The sequence below is a fragment of the Choloepus didactylus genome, chromosome 1 (assembly GCF_015220235.1).
Source record: "Choloepus didactylus isolate mChoDid1 chromosome 1, mChoDid1.pri, whole genome shotgun sequence".
NCBI classification, from domain to species: Eukaryota; Metazoa; Chordata; class Mammalia; order Pilosa; family Megalonychidae; genus Choloepus; species Choloepus didactylus.
In genome coordinates this window covers 3,819,168-3,838,876 of record NC_051307.1, presented here as the reverse complement: position 1 = coordinate 3,838,876, position 19,709 = coordinate 3,819,168, and the positions used below count along the sequence as shown (strand labels likewise).

General features: G+C 48.9%; 1 protein-coding gene across 8 annotated transcripts in view; it reads right to left on the bottom strand.

Annotated features, from left to right (window-relative positions):
* The window catches only part of CBS (cystathionine beta-synthase), a 33,860-nt gene extending 27,812 nt beyond the window's left edge, over positions 1-6,048 (bottom strand). For 2 of the 8 annotated variants that reach the window (XM_037831009.1, XM_037831003.1), the window contains exons 1-2: positions 5,463-6,045; positions 362-579 (exon numbers count right to left, since the gene is read on the bottom strand). In XM_037831009.1, coding sequence (XP_037686937.1) covers positions 362-579; positions 5,463-5,702 — 458 coding nt within the window. In that variant the 5' untranslated portion in view covers positions 5,703-6,045. Of the gene's footprint in view, positions 1-361; positions 580-3,508; positions 3,797-4,683; positions 4,839-5,041; positions 5,394-5,462 lie in introns of those variants that run through there. The other 6 variants (XM_037831040.1, XM_037830996.1, XM_037831016.1 and 3 more) reach the window with 6 other exon arrangements.
* Positions 6,049-19,709: the final 13,661 nt, after the last annotated feature.

The following is a 19,709-nucleotide window of genomic DNA, read 5'->3' as shown; positions in this document are numbered from 1 at the left end:
CAGCCAGCCGGACCCAGCCTGGAAATCTCAACTCCCCAGGTCCCCAAAGCACGTGACTCGGGCACACTCCTTTATTTACTCAGCAACTGTGCACTCAGCGACCCCCGCCCCCACCCCAGGTCGGGCGCTGTCCCAGGTGCTGGGCTGCACTGGCTGCAGCATGAACCATGGGCCCCTCTGGTCAACTCACCCAACAGGTGCCCCTGCTGCCCCTGCTCCCCCAGCACCCAGGGTAATTTGGACAAGAGGGATGACAAAGGGCACCATGCCGCGATCACGTGGCATTGTGGCTTCCAGGTACAGACCCTTCCCTTCAGCAAATGTAAAGAACAGCCGGTCCGGGTCCCATGGAGCAACTTACAGGGATGTGTGGTGGTGGGGTGACTCGGCCACCGTCCTGCCCAGCTGCCAGGTGCACCTGCTCGGGGCGTCCGGCCGAATCCACAGGTGCTCCTTGGCATCCTTGCACCCTGGGGGGCCCTTCTCTGGGCTCTCTTTACCTGAGGGCGCGTCGGTGAGATGGGGGCACCCCGGAGCCTCCTGCTCCACCTGTGGTGTCTCCGAAGGCATGGCTCGGACCTGGCAAAGGGAGGGAGGGTGTCGGTTCATGCTGAGCCCAGGTGCCTGCAAGGGGAGCCGGCTCGGACACCTTCTGCTGCCAGATTCTGGGGAGACTCTGTGTCAAGCCAGTTGCTTCCTGCTCACCCAGCCCCCTCTGGGTTTGGGGATCCACTCATTCAGCTAAGCCCAGCAAGAATACAGGCCCCTTCAAATGGAAGCAGAGAGGTCAAAAAGAAAAGAAAAGAAGATACCACTGGTGCCCTCCCCAGCAAGGCCCCACCTGAGGCAGCTCCCTGAGGGGATTCCCCTCCTCCCGCCCCTTCCCCCCACCCCTGGCAGCCCACTGCAGCTGTGCTGCCACCCCCCTCCAAAGCCCAGCAGCTGTCACCCCTTATCGCAGATAAACAAGGAAACAGAAATGAGAGCAGCACACCCTGGAGAGGTCGCAAGAAAAGCGGTGACCCAAAGTGGGGCACCTCTGGAGTTTCCTTTCTTTACTGCCCTGGCCTCATCTGTGTCACCTCTTATTCCTGCAGTCAGCAAACACCTCTTAGGCCCCAGGTACAGTTCTGGGCAAGACGGGCAGAAGTGGCCCTGCTTTTAGTAAGCAAACACCCCAGAGGCAAACAAAGACAAGACACCGATCTAGAAGAAAACAGAGAGGCACGGCCCTGCCCCAGGGCTCCAGGACAGGAGCAAACTTGGCATTGCTCAAAAGCCAGAAGCAGCCAGGGCAACTGAAGCATCCTGGGCTAGAGGGAAAATGCCTGTGTGCTTTTCACCCTCAGCTGCCAACTATATCCAGGGAAGGGCAGAGAAGCTGGCCGGGGTAGGCATGCAGGGCTGCACGCACCCAAGAGGAGGGTGGACACGGAAAATGCCCTGGCCACATGGCACAGAGAAGTGCCGGGCGTGGGGTGAGCTGCTGTCCCCAGGTGTTTTCTGGGTTGGGAAACCTAGAGCAGGAAGGGAGTTTGCAGTGCAGAAAGCAAGACCCCCGTTTCAGTTGCGTTAAGTTTCAGCTGTCTCCTAGACATCCAGGCTGAGGAGTCAGGAAGACAGACGGAAAGAAAGACAGGTGGGTTCCTGGGTCAAGACTTTGAGAAGGGTCAGGGCTAGAGACCCCACTGGGCTTATGAACCCTTTCCAACATCTGTTCAAAGCGGCTTCTCTCCAGACTTGCACGGAGGACCATCTGCACAACCTGCCCCACCACTTACAAAATGAGAGCCCTGGACTGTTCAGCCACTGATCGTGAGAATTTAGCAAAACAGAGCGCTGAGTGCAGAGCCGGTGGTGGCGAGAGGCATGTGAAGTCTGCAGATGGGCAGCCTGCATTTGGGGCCCACAGCCATGACCCCTGAGCAAGAAGCTTCACCACCGGAGGTTGTGAGGGTCCAAGACTCACAGATGGGAGAGGTGCACACCCGAGGGGGCTTCCTGCACAGGAGAAACCCGGGCTTGTGGCTGCATTAGGGGCCAAGTCGGCAAATTTTGCAAAAATAATCAGCAAAAAATGGGAGATACCGGACTCCAGGTTTCATTTCTGTAAAGGGATTTGAAAGTTTCATGTCGTAACTACACAGCTTCTAATTCCAACAATGGAAAAGAAAGTTACCTGCCTCACACTTAAACTACCTCCAATCTGTAGTGGATCATAAGAAATAATAATTCCATCTCTAGATTTGGAGAGAAAAAGGCCACAAGTACACCATCAAGGTTCCTCAAGGCCGTGGGGGGGGGGGCAGCCTCCTGTGATCTCTCCCAACTGGAGGTAAAGCCTTTGCTCTGAAAGATGAAGCTTCTTTCTCGAGGGTCATGGCTGTGGGCTCCAAACTGAGAATTTGGCTCGGGAAAAGCCACACTTCATCTATTTTGAAAAAGCTCTGCTCTGGATAGGATGTACCCTGGACATGATGCAAACACCCTCAAGCTCTGGCCTTCCTCCCCATACCCATCCCCCCAGGCTGATGAGAAAATCAGACAAACCCCATTTGAGGGGCCTCCTGCGAAATCCCCACACAGGCCTCAAAACTCCCAAGGTCATCAGAAACAAGGAAAGTCTGAGAAACTGTCACAGCCCAGAGAAACCTAAGGAAACCTGACAACTCAATGCCATGTGGTGTCCTGGACAGAAAAAGAACATTAGGGGAAAACTAAGGAAAACAGAATGAAGGGTGGACTTTGGTTAATAATAATGTATCAATATTGTGTCATTAAGTGTTACAAATGTACTACACTAGTGTCAGATGTTAATAACAGGGAAAATTTGGTGTGTGTGTTAGGGGGGTTGAGTGGGGGGAGAGTATATGGCTTCTCTGCACTCACTTTTCAAATTTTCCATCAATTTAGAACTGCCCTAAAAAACAGTCTATTTTTTTAAAAAGTCGCTGGAGCCCTCTGGGTTTGTAAACTGACAAGCCTCAGAGTGGTCTCTAGGTGCAGCCCCCACGGCTCCTGTTGCAGGGAGGGACGGCTGGCAAGAAGCAGCCAGATACAAACCAGTGGTCAGATGCAAACCAGCTGGCAAGCAAGGCCCTTTGGAATTCACACCCTGGAAGTTCCCCAAGGCACAAACCCACTCCCGGGGCACAGACCCCACCGTGCTGCCCCAATGTCCCTAGAATGAGGGGACCGGGTGCACTTTCAAGGTCCGATACCCACCAGCCCTCTGAGAATCAGAAGGCTTTGACCCGCTCTTCCCTGGAAAGATGCACCCATTTTCAGAGGCTCACGTCCTCCGGAGCCACCCAAAGAGGTACCTTGTCTTTCTTCTCCAACCTTTTAGCAAGCCCCCGCCGCCAGCTGAACGGCGCCTTCCCAACTCCGCGGCCCGCAGGAGGCCCCCGTCCCCGGCCGCGCGCTCAGGCCCGGACTGGCGACACCCACGTGTGGCCCGGCCCCGGCAGACGCAGCCCTCCCCCTTCCCGCCGCTATATCCGCTTGCCTCTCTCCGGCTTCACCTCCCGCCACATGTGGGGCCACCGGGAAGACAGATCGGAACCGGGCTGGGTCTCCGCAGGGTCCAAAGGCGCGGGTGGGGAGCTCGCTGGGAGACCCGCTCCGGGTCCCCGCGGCGACAGCGCCCGGGGGCCCGACGCACTGACGCCACCGCCGCCTCTGGGCGGGCCCAGCAGAGGCGACTCACCTGGGCAGGTGGCTCACCTGGGCAGGTGGCCCGCTCCCGCCGCACTTTAGGCTGCAAGACCTTCCGGGGGTCACCATGTTCCCTAGGGCGCCCGTTCCCCGCAAGTGCGCTCACCAGTCGGCCCCGAGCGGGCCAACTAGGGCTCCGGGGTGCGGACGATAGTAAACTCCTCTTCTAAAGTGGGATATTTCAGGTGGGTAATTGAGACCCTGCAGAGGATCTGGGGTCTGCCCGGCCCCCCGGACTTCGAAGGGGCACTTTCGGACAGTTTAGGACAACCGCCCCCACCCCCACCCCTGGTACTCCTTGGAGGCCGAAAGTAGTGCGTTCTCGCCCTTTCCCCGCCTGAACTCCTCGTTTCGGGCTCAGCCACTCGGCCTCGCCTGGGGTCGGAGAAGCGGGGGTCGCAGGGCACCTGCCTTCCCGCCGCCCCCCGAGAGCGCACCGGGACAGGGCCCGCGCGCCCTGCGCCCCTCCTCCCGGCACACCCCGCGCGCCGCCAGCGCCGTGTTTACCCCGCGGAGGGGAGCGATTTGAGAAACAGCCCCGTCCCCGGCAAAGCGCAGAGGAAAATCAATGCCCCGCGCGGTGGCCGCGCAGCTTCCAAAATTTTCCACCCCGAGTCCCGGCCCGACCCTGCCGGACCCGCAGCCCCGGAACTCCGGGTGGGAAGCCCGGGCCACGTGCACGCTCCGGCTTTGGGAAGGAGCCGATTCGCGGGGGGCTGGAGTCGGGGCGGGTGGAGGGGCCGCCGGGGGCGGGAGGCCCTGGAGGGGGGCGGCGGAGGGGGTCCACTCTCCCGGTCGCAGGGGGCCGCCCGGACGTGCGGGCCGGAGGTCGCGGGAGCTGGTCCTGCACCATGTCCCGGTGGAGATGATGCAACTCCAGGCGGAGAGCGGGCGGGGACGACCCCGGCCCCGGGAGGGAGACCCCGGGAGGGGCGGCCCGGGTCCTCGGTGGGGGCCGGCGCTCACCTGGACTGAAACGCGCAGAGCAACGGAGGGCGCGGCTCCCCGGGGGCGGCGCGGCGGCCTCCCCCACGGCTGCCCGGCAAGACCGCGACCCCGCGTGGGGCAGGCCTGAGCGCGGTCTCCGGCGGCGACAGCGGGCGACCCGCGATTGGCCGCGCGGCGGGGGCGGGGGCCGCGTCCCGCCAATCCCGACAGGGCGGACACCCGGCCCGCGGCCCCGCCCCCGCCCCACCCCCACCCTCAACCGCGGCCGCCGCGGGTCCGGGACCCCCGCCCCCCTTGGACTCCGTCCCCACCCCACCCCCTGCTTCCTGCTGCTGCAGGTGGGACTCGGACCCCCGCGCGCTGTGTCCGCGCGTACCGGCTGTTCCCGACTGTTCTACGTGGTCAGCTGCTTGCTCTTCGGGACTTCACCAGTATTTCATCGCGGTCCGAGAACCGAGGGGGAGGACTTCTCGGCAAATATTTGTCTATCGACGTGGGAGAGGTCGGTGTGGACAGCCGGGTCCCTGCGCCGTCGGCGATAGCAGCCGGCCCCGGTAGCTGGCGGCGCGCATGACGTGCCTCTCCGGTCCGCGAGCGCAGGGCGGCTCGTTCCCGCACGTGGTGTGGGCTGAGCGTGGCGAACCTGATCAGGATTTACTTCCCCGCCTCTCTCACGGTCCAGACGCTTCTCGTCCCTTTCAGAGCACACAGCTCTCACCCGTCCAGCTCCCCTGTCTGCTGGGCTCTGTGCCCACCCCCCCCCCCCACCCCCACCCCCCCGGTGCAGGTAGACCTACCTGCGACTCGCCAGGAGCTCGGGCAAAAGTCTGGCAAGCACAGGGTAGGATTAGCCAGCACCACGGAGGGCTCTTGCCATCAGCCAGCCAGGACTCCAGAGTTAAATCTTGAGGTCCCCCGTGGCCGAGTGGAGAATCCCTGAAGCTGGAGTTACTCCCCAGATCGCTGGAGGCTCCAGAGAGACACCCCCACCCCAGGTTTGGACAGAAGTCAATGCACTGGGTTACGGTGCCAGGCATCCAGTGCTCCAGCCTCGGCCATCAGCTGTTGACTGCCCTGTGCCACGCACCGGAGCCAGGTGCTGGAAGCAGAGCACAAAACCGGCGGCAGGGTCTCTGTGCCCGTGGTGCCTGTATGTTCTTGGGGTGTGTCTCTTTGGTCCCCTTTAATCTGGAACAGTTCCTAAGTCATTCTCTGTTATTTCAAGACACTGACGTTTTGAAGCATCCAGGCCAGATTTGTGGTAGAATTTCCCTCGGTTTGGATTTGTCTGATGTTTCCTGGTGATCAGACTCAGGTGATGCAGTTTGGGCAAGAAGCTCACAGGTGGGATGCTGAATTAGTGTCCCTCGGTCATATCAGGACACTGATATGATGTCTGTCTGTCTCATTGCTGGTAATGTTAACTTTGGTCTCTAGGGGAAGGTGGTGTCTGCCAGGTTTCTTTTGGGAAAGTTACTGTTTTACTCTTCATAATTAAAAAGTATCTTATAGGGAGTTACTTTGAAACCATGTGAATATTCTGTTACTTCTCAAACTTTCACCTTCTAGATTTAGCATCCACTGATGATTTGCACCGGAATTGAGTTTTATTAAGATGGTGGCCAAATGGTGATTTTTCTAATCCCATCATTCCTTCTACACTAATTACTTGGCATTCGAATGCAAGAGTTTCCCTTCTTCCCACTTATTTATTTATATCAGTGTGGATTCATAGATTCTTTTTCTAAAAACAACATACACTTTACCCATTTAAATGATTTTTAACATTAATACCATAGTATTTAGTATTCACAGTTGTGTAACCATTACCACAGTCGAATTTTAACATGTTTTCACACACACACTCCCTCTCCAATAAACTCTGTACTTATTAGCAGCCACTCCCTGTTTTAGTTTTCTCATTGCTAAAGCAAATACCATGCAAGGGGTTGGCTTAAGCAATTGCAATTTATTGGCTCACAGTTTTGAGGCTAGGAGAAATCCAAAGCAAGGCCTCATCCAGGCGATGCTTTCTTCCTGAAGACTGTCATTCTGGGGCTGGCTGCTGGTGATCCTTGGTCCAGGGCTCCTCTGCCACACGGCAATGCACATGGTGGCCTCTCCTGGCCTATCCCTTCTCTTCTGGACTCTGTTGATGCTCAGCTTCTGACTGCTCCCTCCTGCTTTTGTGTCTGACTTTCATTCTGCTTATAAAGGACTCCAGCAATCCAGATTTAAGCCCAGCCAGATTCAGGCCACACCTGAACTGAGGTAACATCCTGAAGAGATCTTATTTACAATGGGTCCACACCAAGAGGAATGGATTAAGTTTAAGAACATGTTTTTCTCGTGTACATAGCTCCAAACACTATTCCCCCTTTTAACCTTCCTTATATTTCTATTTATTTCAAAATGTATGGATTCATGGATTCTTACTTTATTGAATAGGCTATTGTCTTTAACTGTGATTGTTTTGATGTTACATTGCCCCAGATCTGGCCCTGAGGTTGTGCTGGCTCTTGTGTCTTTTGTCCTCTCCCCTTCCATCTTTGAGCACTTCCTTGCTTTCTGCATGATGAGATGTTCTAGGCCCGTCTTGACTTGTCCTGCCCCAGCTCTGAGAGCAGATATTTCTCCAGCAGCCCATTTTTTTCCATGGACAATGATATTTAAAACAAGATCTGGGCACTACATGTGTTCATTGCTGCAGAATGTTCTTGTCTAGAGACCTTTTCAGTTAACAGAAGATGGGAAGCAGATGCAGGAATATACAAGGATACGTGTGTATGTATAAACACCCCACATATCCATATCCCTTTCTGTATCTAGCAATCTGATGATAGTATAACCCATGATTCATACGGATTCCTCCAACGCCAAACCTATCAGCAGGGTTTATTCTACCCTTCCCCCTTCCATATTTGTAACTGCCTTTTCCAGTACTGAGAAATCTGGCTCCCATACTCTATGTTGTGTTTACACAATTGCTCAATCTCAGAATGTACAGAAAGCAATGCCGTTGCTAACCACACCACTGTGAAAAACATGCCTACTAGTTAGAGTTCAACATCGGTCAGAGCACCCTTTGTCTGTAGCCTGAGTATACATGGTCCAAATATGACATTCAAACATCTTTTGGTGCCATTCTCCCCTCTCCTTTCACTGTGGTTACATTACTCATTTGCAGTATAGTTCAGTTCATTTTTTTCTGTTTATATTCAACTTTGGGATGTCCCCCTTTGTATTGGTTTCCTGTGGCTGCTGTAATAAGTTACCACAGATGTAACTTGTATAATCCAACACAACAATCTAACCAACAATGCAATTTTATTCTCTTACAGTTTGGAGGTCAGAAGTCTGAAATGGCTCCCACTGGGCTAAAATCGAGATGGCTGTGGGCTGTCTTCCCCTGGAGGCTGTTGGGGAGAACCTATGCCCTTGGCTCTTCCAGCTCCTAGATGCTCCTGCATTCCTTGGCTTGTGGCCCTTTGCCCCATTTTCCAAGCTAGCCAGGAGCATCTTTAAAGGTAATTCTCTCTCAAACCCTGGCCCTGCCTCCCTGCCTCCCTTTTCACTTATAAGCTCTTTTGTGATGACTTTGGGCCCACCCAGATAATCCAGGATCAGCTCCCCGCCTTAAGCCCCTTAATTTAATCACATCTGTAAAGGCCTTTTTCTTGTGTAAGAAAATACATTCATAGGCTCTGGGGATCAGGATGTGGACATCTGCTTCTACCTCGACCATCTCTGCTGATTTTATGACTGTTTTTTGTTTGCACATTTGAAGTATTTGAAACATGGATCCAAAAATTAAGATGATGCAAAAAGGGATATTCAGAGAAGTATCATCTCCCCCACTTTCTTGCTTCCAACCCCATTCATACTCATGCCCTGAAATTACCAATCTCATGTTTATTTGGTTTATTCTAGTGTTTAATTTGCTCAAATGAATGGATACATGCATATTAAAATAAGTTTCTAAAAGCTCATTCCAGCTGCAGGGTAAAGAATAGCCTGTGTTTTAGTTTGCTAAAGCTGCTGAAATGCAATATACCAGAATTGGGTTGACTTTAGCAATGGGGATTTATTAGCTCACAAGCTTGCAGTTCGGAGGCTGTGAAAATGTCCAAATCAAGGCATCAGCAGGCGATGCTTTCTCCCTGAAGACCGGCTGCCAGAGAACCTGGAGCCTTCTGTCACACAACAAGGAACATAGCAGCGTCTGCTGGTCTGTCCCTTCTCCTCCAGGTTTTGTTGATTTCAGCTTCCGACTGCTCTGCCTGTGACTTTCTTTCTCAGCTTCTGTGTCTTTTTCTTTTTGAATTTCATCTTCTTATAAAGGACTCCAGTAAGAAGTTAAGACCTACCCTGAATAAGGTGGGTCACATCCTTTTTTTTCTTTTTTTTTTTTAAAATATATTCAGTGTTATTCACATTACCATCATATAGCTGCTCCTTCATCACCCCCATCTATTTTTTTTTTAAATATTTTCCTAGTACCCAAAAAAGTGAAGATAAGAATAGGATAAAGTAAGAGTAAAAAAAGAACACCCACATTGTCCCCCTGCCCTGCCCTATTTTTCTTTTAGTTTTTGTCCCCATTTTTCTACTCATCCATCTATACAATGGATAAAGGAGAGTATGATCCACAAGGCTTTCCCAATCACATTGTCTGCCCTTGTAAGCTACATTGTTATACATCCATCTTCAAGAGTCAAGACTACTGGTTTGCAGTTTGTTAGTTTCAGGTATTTACTTCTAGTTATTCCAATACATTAAAACCTGAAAAGGGTTATCTATATAGCGTGTAAGAATGTCTACCAAAGTGACCTCTTGACTCCATTTGGAATCTCTCACCCACTGAAACTTTATTTCATTTCATTTCACATCCCCCTTTTGGTCAAGAAGATGTTCTCAATCCCACGATGTCAGGTCCAGATTCATCCACAGGAATCATATCCCACGTTGCCAGGGAGATTTACACCCCTGGATGTGAGATCAATGGGTCACATCTTAAGATCCTGCTTACCAGAATTGAATCTTAGAGCACAGCTTATCAGGGGAATGCTTATTGTAGTGGTCCCTAGATTGTAAGCTCTTACAGCCGTCACATCTATTCCTGAATTATAATGGCTGTCTCCAGATTCTGAGATGCTGATCCCTTTGTATATAATCTGATCGACCCCTGGAACTTTGGGTGTCTGTGGGACACCTGAAACTCAGAGCTAGAGCTCAGCAGCTATGAATGTCAATATTACGTCATACAGCAATTGTTAAAAAAGCTGAAAAAGAGTCCAGACTTCAATTAGAGCTATGAATGAAGCAGATCTGGTTAGGACTAAGGCAAATGAGGCCAAAGGGTAAAGGACAATGCTGACTGTGTTTTAAAACTTCAACTTCTGTGTGAGATCAAAGGAAGAGATATTTATTTGGTGCAGGATATGTATCTTCTACAGCACACTAAATAATTTAACTTGTACGGTTAGTTTATTCAAACACCATAATTACATGGAACTTTGAATAGGAAATGAGATCTGGTAGGTTTGTACAGGTTACTGTGAAATAGCAATACATCCCAAAGTAATCTGGGCAGAGAATAAAAATATATTTGCAGCAGCACCACCACCACCCCCACCACCCCCACTCCTGAGGAGCTGGGGGAAAATGCAGAAATGTTGGATGTCCCCACCTGGGTTATTGCTGATATTCATCCAAACATTGAGGACTGACAATTTGGTATGCTGGACCCTTGATCGTGGAGCTTGCCCTTATGAGGCTTGTTATTGCAAAGGAGAGGCTAAGCCTACTTATGATTGTGCCTAAGAGTTTCCCCCTGAGTGCCTCTTTGTTGCTCAGATGTGGCCTCTCTCTCTAGCTAAGACACCTTGGCAGGTGAACTCACTGCCCTCCCCGCTACATGGGACCTGACTCCCAGGGGTGTAAATCTCCCTGGCAATGTGGGATATGACTCCTGGGGATGAGACTGGACCTGGCATTGTGGGATTGAGAAAATCTTCTTGACCAAAAGGGGGATGCAAAAAGAAACAAGATAAAGTTTCAATGGATGAGAAATTTCAAATGGAATTGAGAGGTCACTCTGGAGGGCATTCTTATGCACTATATAGATATCCCTTTTTAGGTTTTAGTGTATTGGAATAGCTAGAAGGCAATACCTGAAACTGTCAAACTACAACCCAGTGGCCTTGATTCTTGAAGACGATTGTATAACAATGTAGCTTAGAAGGGGTGACAGTGTGATTGTGAAAACCTTGTGGATCGCACTCCCTTTATCCAGTGTATGGATGGATGAGTAGAAAAATGGGGACAAAAACTAAATGAAAAATAGGGTGGGATGGGGGGGTGGAATGATTTGGGTGTTCTTTTTTACTTTTATTTTTTTATTCTTATTTTTATTCTTTTTGGTTTAAGGAAAATGTTCAGAAATTGATTGGGGTGATGAATGCACAATTATTTGATGGTACTGTGAACAGCTGACTGCAGGCCATGGATGATGTGTAGCATGTGAATATATCTCAATAAAACTGAACTTTTTTTTAAAAGATCCTTCTCACCAAAGATCCTACTTAAAATGGGTCCACATCCACAGGAATGGATTAATTTTAAGAACACAATTTTCTGGGGTCCATAAAGCCTCCAAAGCATAACAGCCCAGAAGGGGAAAGAGGGAGAGCAGGAAGGACAGACAAGAGGCTGTTGTAATAGCTGGTGGCTTAGAACGAGGGGGTGGCAGTGAGGGTGGTGGGAAGAGTTGAATTCTGGGTACACTTTGGAGGGAAAAGCAAAGGGGATTGCTGGGTAATTGGATGTGAAAGGAATCAAGGGTAACTCAAGGGTTTTACCTGAGTATCTGGGTGAGCAAAGGGGCCATTCACTAACTCAGAGAAGACCCTGCTAGAGTGCAGAACTGAGTTTGTTTTGGACATGTCAAGTTGGGAATTCTGTTAGGCTTCCATGGAAAGGTGGTTAAACATGTTTGTAATTCAGAGAGTTCTGGCCTAGAGACATGAATTTGGAAGTTATCTTTTCATAAATGATAAAGGAGGACACTAATGGGCTGAGAGTCAGTTGGGAAGAGAAGAGTCAGAAGATGGAGAACATGAACATTAACAGGTCAGAAAGAGGAGAAGCAAGCCAAGGAGAGTGGGAGGAATTGGCTGTGAGAGAGGAGAAAGCTAAAGAGAGTGTGAAGAAGAGCGTGATTTCTTGTGTCAAATCCTGCCAAGAGGCCAGTAGGTCAAGACTTTAGCATGGATCATTGGACTTAACAGTAGAAAAAGTGGCAACCTCAACAAGTGTGGTTTCCATAATCTTAGTTGGAGGGGGTTGAAGGGAGAATGAGAGCTGGGGAAGTGGAGCTAATGACTGTACACAGCCCTTTCAATTTCCCTTTGCTGACAGGGGAAGCATAGAAATGGGGCAGGGGCTAGGAAAAAATGTGGGGTCAAGGGAGATATGTGTATTTAATGGTATACCATGTTTACATTATGAGGGGAATGATCCAGTAGACAGTGGGAAATTGATAATTGGTGGGGGGAGAGGGAACTTGAATAGGTGAGCAGGGATGGGATCCAATGAGAGGGACTGATGTTGGGGAGAGCAGTCTGGTTTCATCCCTTCTGGTGGTTTGAAGCTGTATGTGCCCCCAGAAAATCATGTTCTTAAAGCTAATCCATTCCTGTGGGTGTGGATGTAAATAGGACTTTTTGATAAAGTTACTTCAGTTAAAGCACGGAACATGGTGGGTCCTAATCCTCTTACTGGAGTCCTTTATAAACAGGATGAATACGGGGCGGGGGGGGAGAACGATGGAAGCGAGAAGATAGAGACAATGAAACCCAGAAGAAAAGAAATTCCAAATCACGGCATTATCAAGGTGATGCTTTCTTCCGAGTACCCAGCTGCCGGTGACCCTGGACCCCTCTGTCACGTGGCAAAGCACATGGCGCCCTCTCCTGGCCCCTCCCTTCTCTTCCAGGTTCCACTGCTCTACAGCCTCTTGCTTCTGTGGCTTTCTCTCTGTCTGTCCAAATTTCAATCCACTTATCAAGGACTCCATAATAGGACTAAGACCCTTGCTGACTGAGCTGGGCCACACCTTGACTGAAGTCGTCTTATCAAAAGGTCCTACTTACAATGGGTTCACACCCACAGGAATGGATTAGCTTTAATAATATGTTTTTCTGGGGTGCACAGCTTCAAACCACCACACTACCCATATCCATCAACAAATGAATGGTTAACGTGTACAGATACACAGTGGAATATTATTTGGCTGCAAGAAAAAAATGAAGTTACAAGACAGGCTGCAACATGTAAGGACCCTGAAAACATTATGCTCAATGAAATAAGCAAGACACATAAGCACAAAACTTGTATGATGTCGCTTATAAGAAATGACTAGAAATAGCAAATGTGCAGAAAAAGAAAGCAGATTAGAGGTTATGGGAGAAGGGGAGATGGAAGGAGGGGAAGGGGGAGTGTTTATTGTAAAAATAAAAAAATATTTTTGAATGAGTGATATTCACACTTTTTTACTTACAGTTTCATGTTCATTTAAAAATGAAATCCTCAATTCTCTCTCTCTTCCAATCTCTCTCTTCCTCCCTCCACACCCCCTCACTATTTTTCAGCCACAGTAGCTTTTTTCAGTTCTCAAACACACCGGGCTTAAAAATAAAGAAAGCGTGCAATTCAGTGACTTTAGTATAGTCAAAAAGTCATGCAACCATCACCATAATCAATTTTAGAACATTTTCGTCACCTCAGAAAGAAGCTGTTCTAGTTTGCTAATGCTGCAGAATGCAAAACACCAGAGACGGATAGGCTTTCATAAAACGGGGGTTTATTTCGCTACACAGTTACAGTCTTAAGGCCACAAAGCGTCCAAGGTAACACCTCAGCAATCGGTACCTTCACCGGAGGATGGCCAACGGTGTCCGGAAAACCTCTGTTAGCTGGGAAGGCAGCCAGCGTCTGCTCCAAAGCTCCAGCCTCAAAACGGCTTTCTCCCAGGACATTCCTCTCTAGCAAGCTTGCTCCTCTTCAAAACATCACTCCTAGCTGCACTCTCTTTCCTCCCCCCGAGTCAGCTCATTTATATAGCCCCACCGATCAAGGCCCACCCTGAATGGGTGGGGCCATGCCTCCACGGGAATATCTCCTTACCCACAGCTGGGTGGGGCACAGTCCAAGCAAATCCAACCATCACCAAAACGCCTGCCCCACACAAGACCACAAAGACAATGGCATTTGGGGGACACAATACACTCAAACTGGCACAGAAGCCCTGCACCCCTTAGCCAATATACACACACACCCCTCTCCAAACTTCCATACCCCCAGCCCCAGGCAGCCACTATTCTACTTTCTGTCTCTATAGATTTGCCTATTCTGGATATTTCGTGTAAATGGAATCACGATATGTGGTCTTTTGTGAGTGGCTTCTTTCAATCAACATGTTTTTAAGGTTCATCCATACTGTAGCACCTATTGGTACTTCATTTTTATTGGTGAATAATATTCCTTTGTATGGATACATATTTTATGTATCCATTCATTGTGAGATGAACATTTGGGTTTCCAGTTTTTGGGCTATTATAAATAATGCTGCTATGAGCATTCATGGAAAAATTCATGTATGAACAGGTGTTTTCATTTCTCTTGGGTAGGTGCTGAGGAGTGGAATTGCTAGGTCATGTGGTAGCTCCATGTTTGACATTTTGAGGAATAGTAGAGTGTTTTCCACAGCAGCTGCACCACATTATTTTCCCACCTGTACTGCATGAGGGGTCCAATTTGTCCACATCCTTGTCAACACTTGTTATTAGCTATCGTTTTGACTACAGCCATCTACTGGGTGTGAAGTGACGTCTTACTGTAGTTTTGATTTGCATTTCCCTGAAGCCTAACAATTTCAGCATCTTTTCATGTGCTTAATGGCGATTTATAAATCTTCTTTAGAGAGATGTCTTTTGAGATCCATTTCCATGGGACGATTGGAGGAGGGCCATTTGTCTTTTAATTATTGAGTTTTAATCATTCTTTTTATATTCTAGATATAAATCTCTTATCAGATATTTGATTTGCAAATTTTTTTCTTGTTCTTTGGTTGTCTTTTCACTTTGACAACCAAAGTTGTCGATGGTGTTCTTTGAAGTACAAAAGTTTTAAATTTTGATGAAGTCTAATTTATCTATTTTTTTGTTTGTGCTTTTGATGTCATATCTTGAAGAATCCATTGCCTAATCCAAGTTTATGAAGATTTTTACCTGTATTTTTCCTAGACTTTTATAGTTTAAGCCCTTACATTGAGTTATTTTTGTATATGGTGTTAGTTAAGGGTTTAAGGTCATTTTTATGCATGTGGATGTCCAGTTGTCTGAGTACCATTTGTTTGTGAGAAACAAGCACTATACCTAAAAAGGAATAAATGCTCACTTGATTGTGGAGAAGAAAAGAAATTTATTCACGATCTTGCAAGAATGAGCACACAACTAAATTTTGGTGGCTGGTGCGCAGAATAATAGAATACAGCACTATTCATTCCCTAAGCCTAACACGCAAGTCCCTCCCTTGTTTCTCCATTGGCTGGATACTCTAGAGGTTACAGCCTATGTGACAGGCCTAACTAACCTGGGCAAATTTGAAACATTTGAAACAAGAAATATTTGAAACAAGTCTCCACCCCTGACTATAACTGTTATGCAAGGCATGACACCACTGTTATGCTTACTGACCTCTTTCCTTTGCTCCTTAACTGCAGAGCCAGTTGGTAACAAATTATGAGGCTATTTTAGGAGCCTCCACCCCTGAGTCTCCACCTTGCAAGGACAGTGGGCAGATAAACAGGAGGACCAGCCACCAACTACAGCTTGGCTTCTTAACTCTCTGCCATTCCCCCGAGCTGCCCCCACCCTGTGTGAAAGCTAAACTTAATCTAATTCTCACAGTTGAAAAGACTATCCTTTCCCCCTTGAATTGTCTTGGCACCATGGTTGAAAATCAATTGACTACAAATGTGAGAATTTATATCCGACCCTTCATTCTATTCCATTGTTCCCTAAGCTTATCCTTATCCCAGAACTGCACTGTCTTGATTACTGTAGCTTTGTAGTAAGTTTTTAAACGGGAAATGTGACTCCTCCAACTTTGTTCTTTCTCAAGATCGTTCTGGCTACTCTGGGTCCCTTGAAATTCCTTATGAATTTTAGAATCAGTTTATCAATTTCTGCAAAGAAGTCAGCTGTGATCCTGACAGGGACTGCATTGAATCTGTAGATCAGTCTGGGGAGTAAGTATTCTGATCCATGAATAGGGAATATTTTCCCATTTATTTAGGTTTTCTGTACTTTCAGAGCATATGTTTTGTACCCCAATGACTCCTTACAACTGCCTCTCACCCCTTTGCTTTGTCAAACGAGCCTCTTAGTGGTGTCATCCATGTGTCTGCTAGTCCTTCTCCCCGCCTGCAGCCACCACTCATGCAGCAGCCAGCACCGAGCGTCTACCACGCACGTGCCAGGCTTGCTCCGCTCACTTTATCTGTGTTAATTAACTCAGGGACCCTCACACCTGCAGAAGGCAGGTATTCTTTCATCATCACCTTTCAGAAGAGGAAAATGAGGCTCTTGTTCAAGCTCTGCAGCCAGCAGGGGCCAGAACCAGGATTCAGAGCAGGCAGGATTCAGAGCAAGCAGTCTGACTCTCAAGGCTCTGCTTTCAACGACTGAACTTGGGCATCTCTTGCAATGACAGTGGGCCCAGCCATGGGAAACATTAGGTTGAACCACATGAAGATGCTAATTCTTGCTCATTTTGGACCTACCAAAATGGCAATTCTGTATTTCAACTTATTGGGGGGAAAAAAGACCTGGGATTTAAAGTGGGAGCCTGAATATATCTCCTCCAGATACCTGGAGGTGGGGATTTCCTGAGTCTAGGTTTTTGCTCCATATGGCTTGAACACATTCTCCAAGGAAGCTCCAGCCATCCACGAGCCAACTACACGTGGCTATGCCTGACATATTCTGAACAGGAGATGGCAGTCTGTCCTGAAAAGGGTCCCCTTGGTTTGGAGATGAGCTTCCCTCCCTAAGAGCAGTGGCACCATCTAACTGAGTCATCCATCCAGTGGGAATCCATCCCAGGATGGGAAGACTGAGTGGCTCACCTTGCTCTTCCGACAGACCTCTGGGCACAGGATCTCTCCTGAAAGGGCCACGTGGACTTGCAGTGGCTCTGTGTTCTCAGGCTTGACCTGCTGCCTGGAAACAGGTGCGAGGGGAGGCAGCCGCCTGGTTGGTCTCAGGATTGTGTGGTTGAGAAGGTTCCATTACATCACACATGGTGGAAGAAAGAGACCTTGGACTTTGGTTTCTTTGAACTTGAACTAAAGGGGGGAAGGAGATTTCAGCTTTGGAACATTTCCTCTTGGGAATTTGGCAATGGGAGGAGAGCCATATTTTCCAATTCCAGGCGGTTTTAGGGTGCTGGCATTGTTCACCCTGGGTTTATTGCACGAACAGTTGGGAGCCTCTTGGGACAATGGGACTCAGTAGAAGGTGTGATGGAAAGTGGAAGCAGCAGTGAAGCTTCAGCCTGGGATGAGCTAAGTTAATTATTGTATTGTATTGTTCTCATCTGCTCCAAAACCTTCACGGGGCAGATGCTAACCATCCAACCTTGGACCCAAGGAGCAGTGTGCAGTATCGGCAAGTGGCCTTCTGGATGAGGGAGGGCAGCTTTCAGGGACGGTGGCTCTCCTTCCCAGCCAGCTCTGGGTGTCCACAGACATAACCCAGTGGGCTAAGAGATGGGCTCCGAGGAACACTGAGGAGGACGTGCTGCTCCTTTAACTCCACACCCCCTCATTCCTAGGAGTGGAGGTGTAAAGTGTCTGACGGGTGGATGACAAGGCTCTGACACCGATGAGCCCAGACTTCTTGATTGCAGGGGCAGATCTATTTAAAAGGTGCAAACCCCAAGACTTATTCTCTTCTCTGCCACCACCCCTCACCCCAAGTTGGTGGAAGGCAGCCATCCCAGTGAGAGCACAAGCTCTGCAGAACCACACCGACCTTCCGGTGAGCCGTCCCAAGGTCGAGCTATGGATGGAGGCAGTGTGACCAAGTTATTTGGGCCTTAAAATCCAAAGCCATGGTCTCTGATCAGCCTTATAGGTTGATGAAGGCAAAGACTACCAAAGCTAACCTTGGAGGTATCCTTGAATCCTCTCTCCCATTCCACAGCTGATCTTCAATCCTGTTGGCTCTCCACTCATTCAAGATGCATCCTTGGACTCACTGCCCTCCCTTCCACGTGGGACCTAACTCCCAGGGGTGTAAATCTCCCTGGCAACGTGGGATATGACTCCCAGGGATGAATCTGGACCTGACATCATGGGATTGAGAACATCTTGACCAAAAGGGGGATGTGAAACGAAACGAACCTAAGTTTCAGTGGCTGAGAGATTCCAAATGGAGTCGAGAGGTCACTCTGGTGGACATTCTTATGCACTACATAGATAACCCTTTTTAGGTTTTAGTGCAGTGAAATAGCTAGAAATAAATACCTGAAACTATCAAATTCCAACCCAGTAGCCTTGACTCTTGAAGATGATTGTGTAGCACTGTAGCTTACAAGTGTGATTGTGAAAGCCTTGTGGATCACACTCCCTTCATCCAGTGTATGGATGGATGAGTAGAAAAATGGGGACAAAAACTAAATGAAAAATAAGGTGTGGGGAGGGGGGTGATTTGGGTGTTCTTTTTTACTTTTATTTTTATTCTGACTCTGATTCTTTGTGATGTAAGGAAAATGTTCAAAAATAGATTGGGGTGATGAATGCGTAACTATATGATGGTACTGTGAACAGTTGATTGTACACCATGGATGATTGTGTGGTATGTGAATATATCTCAATAAAACTGAATTTAAAAAAAAAAGATACATCCTCGACCCAAGAATACACACACACAATGGAACAGAGGTGAACCCAGACATACGCCCATCTGCATATGTACGCTGATCTGATTCATCACAGTCACCCTGCAATTCAGTGGAAAGGATTCTTTTTCCTTCAATAAATGGTGCTGGAGCCATTGGAAATCCATGTAGAAAAAAAAAAAAAAAAACTAGTCTCACATCATTCAGAAAAAATGAAATCATAGACCTAAACATGAAAGCTTATGGCAAAACATAGAAGAATATCAACAGGACTGTGGGGAGGCAAAAATATCTTAACAGAATGAAAAAGCACCATCCACAAAAGAAAGATTGATAAACTGGACAATATTAAATATAAGAATGTTTGTTCATAAAACGACACCATTAAGAGAGGGAAAAGGCACACCAAGAGAAGGAGAAAATATTTGCAACACGTAATTGATGAAAGCGTCCTGTACTGACTCTATGAGGAGCTCCTACAAATAGATAAGAAAAAGACAACGTACTCGCTTTTTGAAAAAGGACAGAAGACTTGGACTGGGCCTCCCTAGAGAGGCCACAGGGACGGCCGGCAGGTTGAGGGGGTGCTGGACCTGGCTCGCCTTCGGGAACGCACATCCACATACTGTGGAATGTTCAACGCACAGTAACCCGCACCCCAAGAGCTGCCACAAAGCAGCAGAGCGGGGCAAGCTGCCTGAGCCCACCCCCTCGCCCAGCCCCTCCCGGGCCGCAGCCATAGCTTCACGGGTCCTTCCCCTCCACCCTGATCCCTCTTTAGTCCTTTCTGCACATTGCAGCCAGATCCTCCTAAAAATATAAATAATAACCTACCCGTCTCCTGCTCACACCCCCCTTTCCCTACCGTGACTCAGAATAAAATTCCAGGTCTTTAGTGAGCAACCGGGACCCCATAAGCTCTCCTCCTGGGGCCCCCGGCAGCCTTTCCCGATGGTCCCCTGGTCACTGTTCTGGTGTCCGCGCAGTGGATGTTAGTGTGTGCCCACCCTCCCAGGACCCTGGGTCTGCGCCCCTCCCTGCTGCCCCCACAGGAGTGGCTGTGGGGCTGGATCATGCCC